At 32.4% G+C, this 14,599-nt stretch overlaps 2 protein-coding genes and 1 long non-coding RNA gene across 5 annotated transcripts in view; 2 read left to right on the top strand and 1 right to left on the bottom strand.

The window, feature by feature from the left end:
• Positions 1-1,819, top strand: part of LOC106099848 (protein amalgam-like) — a 120,610-nt gene extending 118,791 nt beyond the window's left edge. Inside the window, exons 10-12 of the mRNA XM_013278530.1 lie at positions 1,157-1,175; positions 1,289-1,361; positions 1,632-1,819. Of these exons, the coding sequence (XP_013133984.1) occupies positions 1,157-1,175; positions 1,289-1,361; positions 1,632-1,723 (184 nt within the window). The 3' untranslated portion in view covers positions 1,724-1,819. The remainder of the gene's footprint in view (positions 1-1,156; positions 1,176-1,288; positions 1,362-1,631) is intronic.
• A 4,108-nt stretch (positions 1,820-5,927) lies between these two features.
• LOC106100196 (proton-coupled amino acid transporter 1-like) lies at positions 5,928-12,794 on the top strand. Of its 3 annotated transcripts, none has more exons than XM_013278980.1 (9): positions 5,928-6,101; positions 7,140-7,276; positions 7,710-7,854; positions 8,638-8,768; positions 9,781-9,944; positions 10,327-10,527; positions 11,163-11,268; positions 11,431-11,647; positions 12,315-12,794. In XM_013278980.1, the coding sequence occupies exons 1-9, from the start codon at positions 6,087-6,089 to the stop codon at positions 12,510-12,512; spliced, it is 1,314 nt and encodes a 437-aa protein (XP_013134434.1). In that variant the 5' UTR covers positions 5,928-6,086; the 3' UTR covers positions 12,513-12,794. The 3 variants fall into 3 exon arrangements, with proteins under 3 accessions (XP_013134434.1, XP_013134427.1, XP_013134417.1); XM_013278973.1 differs by having other exon boundaries at positions 5,930-6,101; positions 7,160-7,276; positions 9,709-9,944; XM_013278963.1 differs by having other exon boundaries at positions 5,930-6,101; positions 9,709-9,944.
• A 1,138-nt stretch (positions 12,795-13,932) lies between these two features.
• On the bottom strand, positions 13,933-14,479 carry LOC106100218. Its single transcript, XR_001225430.1, has 2 exons — positions 14,375-14,479; positions 13,933-14,100 (listed from the first exon to the last, which is right to left on the bottom strand). It is a non-coding gene; the product is annotated as an uncharacterized LOC106100218 (long non-coding RNA).
• Between the last annotated feature and the right edge of the window lie 120 nt (positions 14,480-14,599).

Below are 14,599 nucleotides of genomic sequence, written 5' to 3'. Positions count from 1 at the left end.
AACATAAAATACTAGCTGTTCCCGTGCGGCTTCATCCTTTTTATTGTTTACATTTGTCAAATTGTCAATAGCAAATGTCAAAATGACATGAAAAACCTTAGCAATCTTTATTTCTTGATGTTGGCAGCAACTTATGGTCTCTTTCCCACATTAGGGTTTTTATCCAAAATATTTACCCCCTAAGTTTAATAGCGTGAAAATATATAGCCTAAACCATGAAGTTAGTGTAGGGCTTTTTATTAAAAAAAGAATTATTCAAAAACATGCTGTAATTGCTGACATCTTAGGCAACAAAAAAGTGTGTGATTACGTTTTATTACAATAGTATATAAAGTAAAAAGGTGTGTTAAAGAGAAGTAAAAAAACAATAATTATAGTTTGTCTCAATAACATAAATTAGTTTGACAATTTGATGGGTTGTGTAAAATCAGGTATGAATCTTTTCGATTTTCGATTTTTACTCTTGACAACTGGTATAGTACCTTTCAGAGAGTAATGGTGAAAAATGCCAATTCAAATATTTCTGAAATGCCTTTGGTTAGACATAAGTAAGAATAAAATAATTATTAAGTAAGAAATTTAAAAGTTAGTAAGACAAATAACTATATGGTAAATAAAGTAAAGAAATAAGGCAAGAATGAAAATATGAAAGAAATAATTTAGATAAATGCAATGTAAAAATAATTTTAAAACTCATTTATTAATATAGCTGACTTACTTATTAGAAAGAAAAGACAATAGCAATATTTGGGATGTTCAACGCCAACAGAAAGTGTTCTTCTATACTATTATAATGAAGCGTAAACACACACTTCTTTGTTGCCTAAGATGTCAGCAATTACAGCATATTTTTGAATAACAATTTTTTTAATACAAAGCCCTACGCTTATCTCATGCTTTAGGCTATATATTTTCACACCATTAAACTTAGGGGGAAAAATTTTTGGATAATAACCCTAATGTGGGAAAGAGACCATAAGTTGGTGCCAACATTAAGGTTAGCAAGATTGCTAAGGTTTGTCATGTCAAGTCATTTTGACATTTGCAATTGATAATTTGACACATGTAAACAATAAAATATTTTTTTTTATAATTATATGCAGATGATGTTGCATGGGAACAGCTAGTTAGTTGATACAACTTTTCTTTTGTACAGATTTTTATTAAAAAACAAAGTACCTTTTCAAACAGTTTATATAAATAATAAGACAGAATTTTGGTTTATTTTGCATTTCATTTTGTTTTGTTTATTTTTCTTTTTATTCATCAATTTACAAGACTTTCATAGCATGTTTTTTTATTTTGTTTTTTCCTTTTATTTTTTTTAGAAGCTCAACCAGAGTTGATCCAGCATGCGTCAGGTAAATGCTTTATTTTTTGTTTTTTTAATACTCATTTTGCTTTTTCATTTATAGGTTTTAATAGTTTTTACTTGCATTTGTTGTGTTTGATTTATAATTGTAAATATTACAAATGTAGTGAGGGAATTGCCTTCTTTGGGGGAACTATCTCTTTAGGGGTGAACACTTTTGAGAAATCAACCTTTGACAACTATTGACTAATGTTTAATCGATTTTTAGTGTAAAGACCCTAAGACTGTGCATTCTAAGATATATGTTTTTTTTTTTCAGTGTACCGAGGCAACTCCGGTAATTCCATCAGACCAACAATCTTCAGCGCAATCTCCACAACTCTAATGTACCTTCTTGTTCGAATGCTTTAAACTGATAGCCTAAATTATTTATTTGTTAGTATCGATAATTTAATGGAGGGAAGACGAGACGCACAACACTATTTGTCAAAAAAAAAAACAAAAAAAGCTGCAATATCACACATAAACACAAATCGTAACATTTTAAAAGTTGTTTTTTGAAATCATTTTTGTCACTGCATTAGACAGTTGTCATTTTGATGTCTGTCACAGATTATAAATGGCGGATTTTATGCTTACATTTTTTTAAAGTTATTTTCTGTCACAGAGTAAAAAAAGTTCACCGCCAAAAGACATTTCACAGATATTTTAGCGTCTTGTCTTAGAGTGATTGTCGTTTAGGCTGTTTTTATTATATTTCATTCGTATCTAATAATCTCCGCAGCTCTAATAATTATTAAGTACAAACGCTTTTTATCCCAGTTTGCTTGACTTTAATTTGTACAGATTTTTTTCGGATTATTTTCGATTTAAGCCAAGTTACTTAAAAAATGTACTTTCGATTAATTTTGAATAAAATTTAACTGCAGCTGTATTCCTTATTCTACGTAAATGTAAATATTATTATTAATTGTTTTTAGTTAGCTATGAATGGTAGCTTATTTTTTCGCTTTTAATATTTTTTTTTATGTTTATTAGTAGCGATTTTCTCAGAATTAGTTTATGAATGTATTAAAATGTTAGGTTATTATTACCAAAGTGTAATTAAGTAACATATTAGCGTTTACAATAAGTTTATTACTTTTTAATTATATAATGGCTTATTAAAAAATATATTTAATAAATAATTTATGCTTTAGGTTACAATTATTAATAATTTCGCTACAAAAAATGCTGATGTAAATCCTTTCTAATGTCAGAGAATAAAAATATATATTTAATACAAACGATTATAAAATAAACTACAAAATAAAACAGTCAAACAGCTGCCATAAAGATTAAATTAATAATATTTAGTAATAAAACATATTTAAGATGTATAGTGCGGCAAATTTAACTGGCCCGGTGTGCAATAATATAACTAAATTATAACATATCCAACTCTACTGTTATTATCAAATTGTATATTCTAATACTCGGTTCAAACTTGACCTGTACAAGACAGTAGCAACGACCAGTCATACTGTATGGACTCACTGGTCGCAAGTGGTCATGCCAGTCCAATTATTAAGTTCTACTGACCAACTCTGCTGCCCAAATGTGAACATCTTAGCACGAATAGGCCGGCTCGCCTGGTGTAATACACGACCACACACAAGACAGGCGTGAAGTGGAAGCAATTCCGTGTACAGTCTGATGAGTGTGATGCCGGAGGCTTATTTAAGTCCATTTCTCTGTACCACCCATTCTTATAAGGAGAAGATGGGAATGGGAAGTAGATTTGACGGTGGAGGAGATGCATAGGAAGGGGAAATATCCTCTTTATGTTCGTCTCCTCCTCCGTTGGATAAGGGTAGGCAACGCATCTGCGACTGCGGATGTTTATGGGTAGAGGTCGTTTCGCCATTTTGGCGGATTCAGGTGACCGCTTGCTCGTTTGCCACCTTATGCTATAAAAAAACCACGCAGTATACTTTAGCTGTATATTAGTACACTATATTTTCTGACAGAATTAATGACCTTACACCGGGCCAAAAAAGCTTGTCGCACTATAACAACCTATTACCAATAATATAGTTTATTAAATGTCTGTATTTTGTATATTAATAGAGTTCCATTCGAGGTGCTTAAATATTATTAAATCTTCTGCTGATTGTTTTATTGTAATCCGCTAGTTTTTTCTTCGATCGCTTTTATTCGTAATCTCCAGCATTAAAAAATTACAATTCATTTGTCTATTTCAAAATGGCGGACGTAAAAATGTTTGGTCTTAAAATAAATATTTCGATCCAATTTTCTTATTCAACAATGATTGTAATTTAAATAAAATATTATGCAAATAAAATAATTTACAGCTATTAGAATTCCAAGAAAATTTTACATTGTGTATTCGAGTTTTTTTTATATTTATTGGCTTTTTATCTTTTAAAAGAGGCTTATCTACATTAAGCAACAGAAAATAAAATATATTTTTATACAAATAGTCTCAGGCCTAAATATTATATAATAAAATGTTCAAATATATTGAAATAACAAAACAAAGCATTTAGTTGACAAGAATTAGTTCCTTTTAACTGAAATAAGTACAATTGTAAACAATGTTTTTATCTATGAGTTTTGACTACAAAAACATGTTGTACAACATGTTTCAGTAATAACTTGTAATATTTGAATGTTAGGTACTCATGTTATGCTGTGGATTTCCATTGTCTGAAAACTTGTATAGAAAACAAGAAAGAGATAACAATATTTGAAAATGGAATTTCACAGTAAGAAAGCATAAATTCTAAACCATAAATTATTTTGATTAAGATTTAAAATGATTCTTAATTTAAATTGCCGTAAAGTATTTTTTTAATGTTACCATTTTTCGGCAACGCATTTAAAATTCGAGCGTTCTAATTTTGAATTTCGAAATTTAAATAATTCAATAAAAATGAATTCCGTATTTTTAACCAGTTATTTAATTTAGTTTTGGAATACAGTTTTTTATTTAATTGGAAAATTAAATTGTTTCTTTACACAGAACGCTTTCCTAAACCATTATAATAAAAAATAACTTCAATAATACACAAATAGATGTCTTATTGTACGTGCCTTCTTTATAATAAATCCTGGAAGGTGATATTTTTCTTTTTAAATTAATAAAATAAATGTTTGTAAATAATCATAGAGAAATGTTGTTTTATTTTAATATACTTACAATGCCCTGCACTATTTATAATCTTAACTAGCTGTTGCTGGCTTCGTCCGTGTGGTATTAGAAAACATACGATATAAATAACAAAACACTACGTATCCCTCGGGAACCGAACATTTCTCGGGGATGAACCTTATCCCATGTGTACTCCAGACTTTGTTTTATATCTGTGCCAAATTTCAATAAGATATGTTGAACCGTTGCAGAATGATCGAGTAAACATTAAAAAACTAATTTAATGAATCCCACGGGCACCGTAACTATTCTCGGGATAAAAAGTAGCCAATGTGTTCTTCCAGAATATGCTCTAAACCTGTGCCAAATTTAATGGAGATCCGTTCAGCCTTTTAGGCTACAAACGCTAAAAAACATCCATCCATCGTAACTTTCGCTTTTATAATATTTATATGATATGATATATGATTATATGATACCCATAGAGCTATATTCTAAAACCAGCCCTGGATATGAACAGATTTAACAAAGACATTAAAAAAATGGTTATTTTAATACAAGTAACTAATTGGCTTTAATGATCTATCGATAGATAGCGTTAATGAGAATGAAAAAATTTTCAAGTGTCAAATATGCCTCCTCCATATTCATTTTATTGTTTACATTTGTCAATTCATCAATAGCAAATGTCAAAATGACATGACATGACAAACATTGACAATTTTGCTTCCTTGATGTTGGCAGCAACTAATGGTCTCTTTCCCGCACTAAGCTTTTTGTCCAAAATATTTACCCCATAAGTTTAATGGCGTAAAAGTGAAGGCCTAAAGCGTGACGTAAGTATAGTGCTGTTTATTAAAAAAGAATTATTCAAATATATGCTGTAATTGCTGACATCTTAGGCAACAAAGAAATGTGTGTTTACGCTTTATTATAATAGTATAGGTACAGATATAGATATATATATATATAAACAACAATATAACAACAATATAACAACAATATATTGCCAACACGCACCACAACATGTCACTACAAACGTCGCCCTCTAAGCACTGAACTGCGCCTCGACCCCGCTCGAGCTAATAAAGGCCACTCGAGCCGCTTGCTCTGCTCTTATTGGTCGTATGCAAGTTGACGTACTTTTAATTTTAAAAAGAACTAAATACAAATGTCGAGTTTCTACTTTCGAGAAAAAGGAATTAAATTAATAGTTTTATCTTAAACAATATTAAAACGCAAGACAATAACGTTTGTAACACATAAAGCAACAGTCAATTTATAGCTTCCTGCGACATATATATATATATATATATATATATATACTAATAGATAAATAATCTACATACATACAAAAAACAATAAATTACTATTATTTTTGAGTTTCCGTAATATGTCAAGAAAGTCATTTTTAATTAAAACTTTTTTCGTAACTCAAATTCTTCGAGAAAAAGAATAATATTGCACTGTCAATTTTTGTTTCTAGAATTTGTACAAAGCTTTCAAAATAATTTATTGATATATCTTTAAAACCATGTGTTTATTATTTTACATTTTGTACCGATTATTATTCAGTTGCATGAAATATTATTGATTGTTTAAATTAATTGTTTAAGCAAGATGGGAGCGATAACAGTAAGTATTTATTTACCCACACATCTATTAAATAATAGTAAAGTTCATGTCATTTCGTTTTATCTTAGTTTACAATCAAATATGTCAGCAAATAAAAGTTCTGTAGTTATATAAAATCCGTGTAAAAATGGCTGAGAATACATACGCTTACGTGAAAGGTACAGTCGCGGTAACCCGCGGTGAACTATAGTTACAATCGTTTGAACATTTTGAAACAAGACACGGAACAAAAACCAATATAACCCAGCTTATTATAGTTTGTCTAAATAAGATAGATTAGTTTGATAAATGACGCATATGAAGTATCGAATTCAATTTGTATGTAAGCAAATGCCATACTTAATAGACAGGTAGTGACGAAACAAACACACACAGCGAACAATTTTGAACTATTAATATTCGGTTTAAATAATTATCAAACTCAACTAAAATTATAACTTTCTTATCCACTAATGTAGAGGACAATTCTAGTATTGATTATAATGTAGAGAATTTAGCGATGACAGAAATACTAGCGAAATCTAATTCGATTTCGTACGGCTGTAGTAATAATAAGCATTTTTTACTCTCATTATTTGTTATAGTCAATATTAGTTTGAAAAAGCAGTGTTTTTTTATTTCATAAGTTATAACTATAAATCTATCGATTTCAACTTCTTGAGAATAAAAATCGAAAATCGATAAGATTCATGATTTTACACAACCCATCTCTACTAAATTTGAAATGAATTTTCAAACTAATCTAAATTATTTAAACACACTATAATGTGTTTGTACAATAAAAAGTCGGTTATTGACACGGCTAGGTTCTTTTTATTATTATATCCGTGTTTGTACTCACTGCTACCTAATTAGTTAAGAGGCGGAGTATGCCTCGTTGCAATGAACAAGGCAATTTTTCCTAAACTGAAACACCGCGGATTTCTGCAACTATACATATGTACTCAGCTAGTAGCTGACACCAATTTCTACTTCATTCCGGTCATAAATTTTAAATCTGAACCTTTCTGCCCTCTTTATAATTGTGTTAATTTTTAGAGCTATTTTTTTGGTGACAGCACCGATGCTAGCAGCAAGATGTCGAATCAAGGGCCGAAGTTTGTGATTAAGTCTACCCCTGCTAATGCGGCTAGTTACGACTTTGTGGCGGCCAGACCGCCCGGGAAGAGGACTAAGTAAGTAGCAAGGGCAATTAGGATACCTAAAGTATTGGTATACGTGAAGCATGCGTGTATTGCGCAAGTAGAATATTGCTAGTAGTTATTATTTTAAAAGAGACGTTTCGTCCGACAATTGATTTTAGTCAATGCTTAAGACTTTGGTAGAAGTGGGCAAGCTTCTAAGCAGATTTGCTTTTGAGCAAATATGAACAGTAGTTCTTATTACATAAGCATGCTTGTTATTTAATGTCGATAGAATTTAGAAACAATAGTCGTTTACCTAATTAACATTTATGTGTTAAATGACGAAAAATGCTCGTAATAAACGTAACTTTTTAGACTTATAATATCTTAGAATTTCCTCGGAATTTTACATACATATGGCGTAATATAGAATATAAAGAGTATTCTAAACAAATATATTAAATACTGTGTTTTATAATTTCAGTATTTTAGAGTCTGTGGGACATTTAGTGAAGAGTTGCCTTGGCGGTGGCGTGGTGGCCATACACGAGTCATACAAATCATGCGGCCTCTGGACCTCGATGGTGCTCACCATTATAATAGGATTCTTGATCAGTTATTGTATGTATGTAAGTAGAACATCCATTATCACGTTCAAAAAACAGTTAAGAACCATTTTTTTTATAAGAGATGGGCAAACGAGCATCGGGAACACAGAGGTGGTCAACGTCGATTTATCTTAATACATGGGTATAGTACATGGTACCGTAAAGTGGTGAGGATTCAAATTAACTAATAATAACTAAATAAATATTAAAGGGGCGAATGAAATATTAAGATGGATGTGTCCCAAGCACGAATGAATAAGATACGAAATGAGTATACCAGTGTAATTTTGAGAGTAACCCCAGTGGTAGAGAAATTAAGGAGTAAAAGTTTATGGGCAAGAGTATGGTATGGACATGTTATGAGGAGAGATGAATCGCATGTAATAAGAAGGATGTAAGTTATGAATGTGGAGGTACACCGGTAGAGGTAAACCTAGAAAGAGATGGATGGATTGCGTGTAAGATGATATAATCAAGAAGGGAGTGGTGACAGATGTCGTATGATAGAGTTATTTGGAGGACGAAGGCCCAGTGCGCCCGGTGGTGGCTCTGGGGTTTGCAAGTATTTGACATGAGATCTGTAGTTTCTGATTTCGAATATATCGCGACTGTACTTATGTTGCTTTAAATTTTCGATGTTATTTGTGAAAATGTTTAGTCTAAAACGTGTGAATGTAAGGCATTTTATTACAAAAAACATCAGTTATTCAAATTCTACTGTGATTGACATCTTCTATAACTAAGTAATGTTGGTCCTAATTCATTGCTATAGATATATAGATAACTATTATAATATATGTCTAGATGATAGCAAAGTCTGCCCACAAGCTATACGGTCGACTGCATGTCTCCCAGATGTCTTACCCTGACGTCGCCGAGGCTGCAATCGCTGTTTGTCCTTTCCCCAGGATACGGCGATACAGCAAAAGCTTGAGGTAAAATCCATCCATCATCCTTTTTCCTAAGAGAAACACAGTATGTACTATCCCGGAATTTAGTGGTGTCCTACTTTAATTGGAACGACGCGAAACAATAGTAAAACGTAGGTTATAAATACGTTTGTATGATAAAATATCGACAGGGATATGGTTTATTGCTTTACACTAATATTCCATTGATACTACTCAGAGTTTTTATTTAAGAGGCAGAGTTTTTCGTTATAAGAATGAAGGCACTATTTCCGTAAGTAGAATACGGCGAAGGATTCATTAGATGTACAGTCGCCGAAATCTTCCGTGTACCACTTTGGAAAACATTGTCTTGTTGATTGCAGAGACAAACTCCGCCTCTTGCAAATAATTTATTAGATAGCAGTGAGTGCAAACGAAGGGATAACAATAATAAAAAGCAATTAGCCGTGTTTAGTTAACTTTTTTTGTTCAGACATATTTAGGCTGCGCTGCATTAATTTTTGTTCCGCATCTCGTTTCAAAATGTTCAAACTATTGTACCTTTTTAAATGGAACACCGCCATTTTCCCCGATTGTATTACCAAGGATGCGTAATGTTTTCAACAAGATTAATTTTAACAGTGGTAGAGCCTGCTTTAACATCTTTGCACGAATGGGTTGGCTCGCCCCCAGCAATACCACGACCACACAGAAGACAGGCGTGAAGTGGAAGCAATTCCGCGTTTCGTCTGATGAGTAGTGCCGGATGCTCAATTTTAATCCCTTTCCAGTTCTACCCTTTTCTTAAAAGGAAAGGAGTGAATGGAAAAGATTTAACGGTGGCGGAGACGCATAGGAAAGCCAAATGTCCTCTTTATGTGCGTTTCCTCATCCGTTGATTTAGGATAGGCAACGCATCTGCAATTGCGGACGTCTATGTCCCTGAAAGTACCTGAATTGACTCCAATGGTAATATTGTTCAAAGATATGCCGTGGATTTCACAATCTGCGTGGATCTGTTCGGTTCCTGCTGCGTATACCAGGTGGTGATTTGCAGAACGATAAAACAGTTGGTCGAGGGCACAGATACGGTAACCCTCGAGGGAGACCCACCTTTAAGAGCATATGTATTAATGCTGCTTCTTCCGTGCATACTGATTTGTATGATCACCTCACTGAAATATCTAGCACCATTTTCAATCCTCGCTGATATATTTCTACGTAAGTTATTATTAATGTTATTATAATTTATATTTATAGGTTCAACTAGCTGCGATGCAAAATATAATCCACCTTAAAAACGGCTGGAGTTGATAATCTGTTATCTATCTCTTTCTATCATGTGTATTTGTCGTAATGTCTCTTTCTTGCAAAATATTGAAGCTGGGCGCACATTTGACTAAACTATCGCACAACTTTTTGCAATTGTCAATTGTTTCGCAGCCTCAACTGTTTAGTTGCATAACTAAAATGGAGTATGCGAGACTAAACAGTTGTTCGATAGTTTAGTCAGTGTGCGCGCCCTCTTAGTATTGCTTGTCATTTTGTAGTTTTTTGAAGTTTTGTTTTTCGGTGTAGTTTTTAAAATGTTATTTTGTTTCAGTTATTCTGGCCGGAGCTACAATTTACTATGGTTGTAAATTTTCTAAAGTGAGTATATTTGAAATGCCGATTTTTAAAGACTTGCCCGGCTTGCTGGAGTTCCTGGGGGTGTGTGTGTTTAGTATGGAAGGGGTGGGGGTGACTATGGCCATAGAGAATAACATGAAGGAACCCAAGAAGATTGGAAGAGTGCTTTTTTTCGGTAAGTTGTAATATAATTTGATCTTATTAAACTAAATATTGATAAACTAGCTTTTCCCATGCGGGGTTTCATTCTCATAAAATTATGATAACTTGTATTGTTTACATTTGTCGAATTCCCAATTGCAAATGTCAAAATTACCGTTTCCATAATAACCTTGCTACCTTAATGTTGGCAGCTTGTGGTTTATGGTCCCTTTCCAACATGTTGATTTTTCCAATTGATTTGCCCCTTAGATTAATAGCGTGAAAATCTATAGCCTAAAGCGTGTCGTAAATGTAGGGCTTTTTATTGAAGAAAGCATTAAAAAATATGCTGTGATTGCTGACATCCTACGCCACAAAGTAGTGTGTGTTTACGCTTTCTTTAATAAAAAAACCTACACTTTAGGCTTTTCACGCTATTAAACTTAGTGACCATAATAACTACAAACTGCCAAAATGAAAGAAGTAAGGTTATTATGGTAAAGGTAAATTTGACATTTGCAATTGAGAATTTGACAAATGTAAATAATGAAATATTTTATTTATAATTTCATGAGGATAAAGCCGCACGGGAACAGCTAGTCTTAATCTAGAGATTGTGTGTTTTATATGTAAGTTGGCAGAACTACTATATAACGTTTTGAATTTCAGGTATGAGTGTTGTAGTGGGAATTGTATTCGTGATCGGGACTTTTGGATATTGGGGTTTTGGTGAACATTCCAAGTCTCCTGTTACACTTAACTTTCCATTCACAGCGTAAGTAAACTTAACTAGTCACCAAATCATCTTGCTGATGTTACATTGTTCGGTGTAGCGATGTCAGACAATTCGGTGCTACCACTTGTGTGTGTTCTGTGTAGAAGTTGATGGCTTAACAGTGGAGCCCGCTTTAACATTTAAACTTGTATATACTTTCAGGTTCTCGATTGCTCTCAAAGTGTTTATGGCTATAATTATATATGTGACATTTGCCCTCAACTTTTGGGTACCGTTCGATTTAGTCTGGTTCTACATTAAGGAGAAATATCCCCCAGTAAAGTACTGGTTCTGGGAGAGAGTGTACAGAGCATTGTTTGTTGTATTTATCACGGTGATTGCGTTTATCTTCCCCAATGTGTCATCTTTTATTGGATTGGTAAGTCGACTTGATGCTGGCTATCGCGAATGTCCGTGTGGAATTAAAAAAACTTATTAACCTATGTGCCATACTCAATGTGCCAAATTTCATTGAGATTCGTTTAGCAGTTTAAGCAGTAAACTCTAACATCCATCTAAATTTTCGTATGTATATTAGTAAGATTGACTATGAAGCAATTGATTAAATCGTCTAGGTTCGATCCCTGTAACGTGCGGAAATCTGCGAAGTTCCTTTCAAGGAAATTGTCTTGTCCCTTGCAATTAGACACAACTTTGCCTTTTCTTACAAATAATTTATTAGTTAACAGTGAGTTATGTGATAGGACAATAAAAAGGAATTGTTGGAATGACCCAGCTTTTTATGTACAGATATATTCAACACGTTTATTTCAAACGTTCAAGGTTATACAATTAATGTACACTGCCAAATTCCCTGACTGTACATTTACGATGATTTTATAATCTCGCGTCAAAAACCTTTTTTATTTTTAAAAAGCTATGGATATTATGAAACGAATGTAAATCGATTGTTCATTAAAAATAAATTCTATTGCATATGTTTGTCCGTATCGATTTGTATTAATCGATTTAAATAGGTCACTTTGACCGAAAATGTTTTCTTTTCTTGCTTTCCTAATTTTTAATAAGTTTAAAATGTTTTTCAGCTCGGTTCGTTCTGCTTATCGAATATGGGCTTTATTTACCCGGCTCTTATTGAACTATGTTTAGATTGGGAATATCCAGGTCTGGGCTTTATGAAATGGCGATTACTCAAATGGCTTTTGATATGTATTTTTGGCACATTTCTCGGCGTCTTTGGTACATACATGAATGCTAAAGAATTAATACGTCAATCTTTTTAATGACTTTACTAAATATTGGTGTATTATTTATGTAATAAAATCCAAACATGGATAGTTTATATCCATTTTTAACAGAATTCCCAAAAGGAGTTTTTTATCTGTGTTACATGGTTTTATTCTTTTTTATACGAAAGATAGTGCTTGTTCTATTTCATTTTTTGATACTGTCAGTTTAATATTCATGAGGCGATGCCACACAAGCGTTTGCGTCAGCGTAGCTACAACGGAGCGGTTACTAGCTCGTTTTATACAAATGAACAGGACAGACAGACAAAAAAAAAATTAAATGCGATTCTCGTTATCAGCAACTCAAATACATCACCAAAACAAAGAGAATAATTATATTTTGTAATTTTATAAATATACTATAATTGTTTATTAACATAAGAAAATATTAGCAATAACGTTTATCACTTATGCATACATATTATATAAGTATGTCGCAGGAAGCTATAAATTGACTGTTGCTTTATGTGTAACAAACGTTATTGTCTTACGTTTTAATATTGTTTAAGATAATATTATTAATTAAATTCCTTTTTCTCGAAAGTAGAAACTCCATGTCATTTGTATTTAGTTCTTTTTAAAATTACAAGTACGTCAACTTGCATACGACCAATGAGAGCAGAGCAAGCGCCTCGAGTGGCCTTTATTAGCTCGAGCGGGGTCGAGGCGCAGTTCAGTACTTAGAGGGCGGCGTTTGTAGTGACATGTTGTGGTGCGTGTTGGCAAAGTGGCGAGTCGATTGAGGAGAGTAGTGTAGTAGAAGTACGAACAGGTGCCACGAACCCGGTCTTGCTTGTTGATTTGCTATGTGATAAGTGTAGATTCCGAATTATATTGTGTTAATCCGTGTCTCTAGTGTTTTAATGCTCGCACTTCACCCAAATAACTCCCACGAAACCAAGACTCGGTAGCAAAGATGTCTGGGAGAAAGACCCAACTCCGACAAGTATATTTCTCGTATACATTATATTTTCAAATGCAGTGTAAACTGATAAAAAGGAATTAAAACATGCATCCAACTTGTCTTGCTTTCTTTATATGTGTAGTTTGAGATTTCTTCCATTAAACATAACTGTATACACAATGTTTTCGTCCCATTATATAATAAATAAAAACAAGTAATAACACGCGTTACATTATTTTGCAATTTTCCTAAATTAAAACTAGTATACAAATCACTCTAAGACAAGACGCTAAAATATCTGTGAAATGTATTTTGGCGGTGAATTTTTTTACTCAGTGACAGAAAATAACTTTAAAAAAATTGAATGCATAAAAATCCGCCATTTATAATCTGTAACAGACATCAAAATGACAGCTGTCAAACGCAGTGACAAAAATGATGTCAAAAAAACAACTTTTAAAATGTTCCGATTCGATTGGTGTTTTTTGTAAAATTGCCGCTTTTTTTTATACAAATAGTGTTGTGCGTCTCGTCTTCCCTCCATTAAATTATCGATACTAACAAATAAATAATTTAGGCTATCAGTTTAAAGCATTCGAACAAGAAAGTACATTAGAGTTGTGGAGATTGCGCTGAAGATTGTTGGTCTGATGGAATTACCGGAGTTGCCTCGGTACACTGAAAAAAAAACATATATCTTAGAATGCACAGTTTTAGGGTTTTTACACTAAAAATTGATTAAACATAAGTCAATAGTTCTTAAAGGTTGATTTCCCAAAAGTGATCACCCCTAAAGAGATAGTTCCCCCAAAGAAGGCAATTCCCTCACTACATTTGTAATATTTACAATTATAAATCAAACACAACAAATGCAAGTAAAAACTTTTAAAACCTATAAATGAAAAAGCAAAATGAGTATTAAAAAAAAAAAAACAAAAAATAAAGCATTTACCTGACGCATGCTGGATCAACTCTGGCTGAGCTTTTAAAAGAAATAAAAGAAAAAAACAAAATAAAAAGTCTAATGAATTGATGAATAAAAAAAGAATAAACAAAACAAAATAAATGCAAAATAAACCAAAATTCAGTCTTATTTTTTATATAAACTGTTTGAAAAGGTACTTTGTTTTTTTAATAAAAATCTGTACAAAAGAAAAGTTATATCAACTAACTAGCT

This window comes from Papilio polytes, unplaced genomic scaffold, assembly GCF_000836215.1.
Source record: "Papilio polytes unplaced genomic scaffold, Ppol_1.0 DF824325.1, whole genome shotgun sequence".
NCBI classification, from domain to species: domain Eukaryota; kingdom Metazoa; phylum Arthropoda; class Insecta; order Lepidoptera; family Papilionidae; genus Papilio; species Papilio polytes.
Note: the sequence above shows the minus strand (reverse complement) of the source record. Positions and strands in the feature narration are given on the sequence as shown.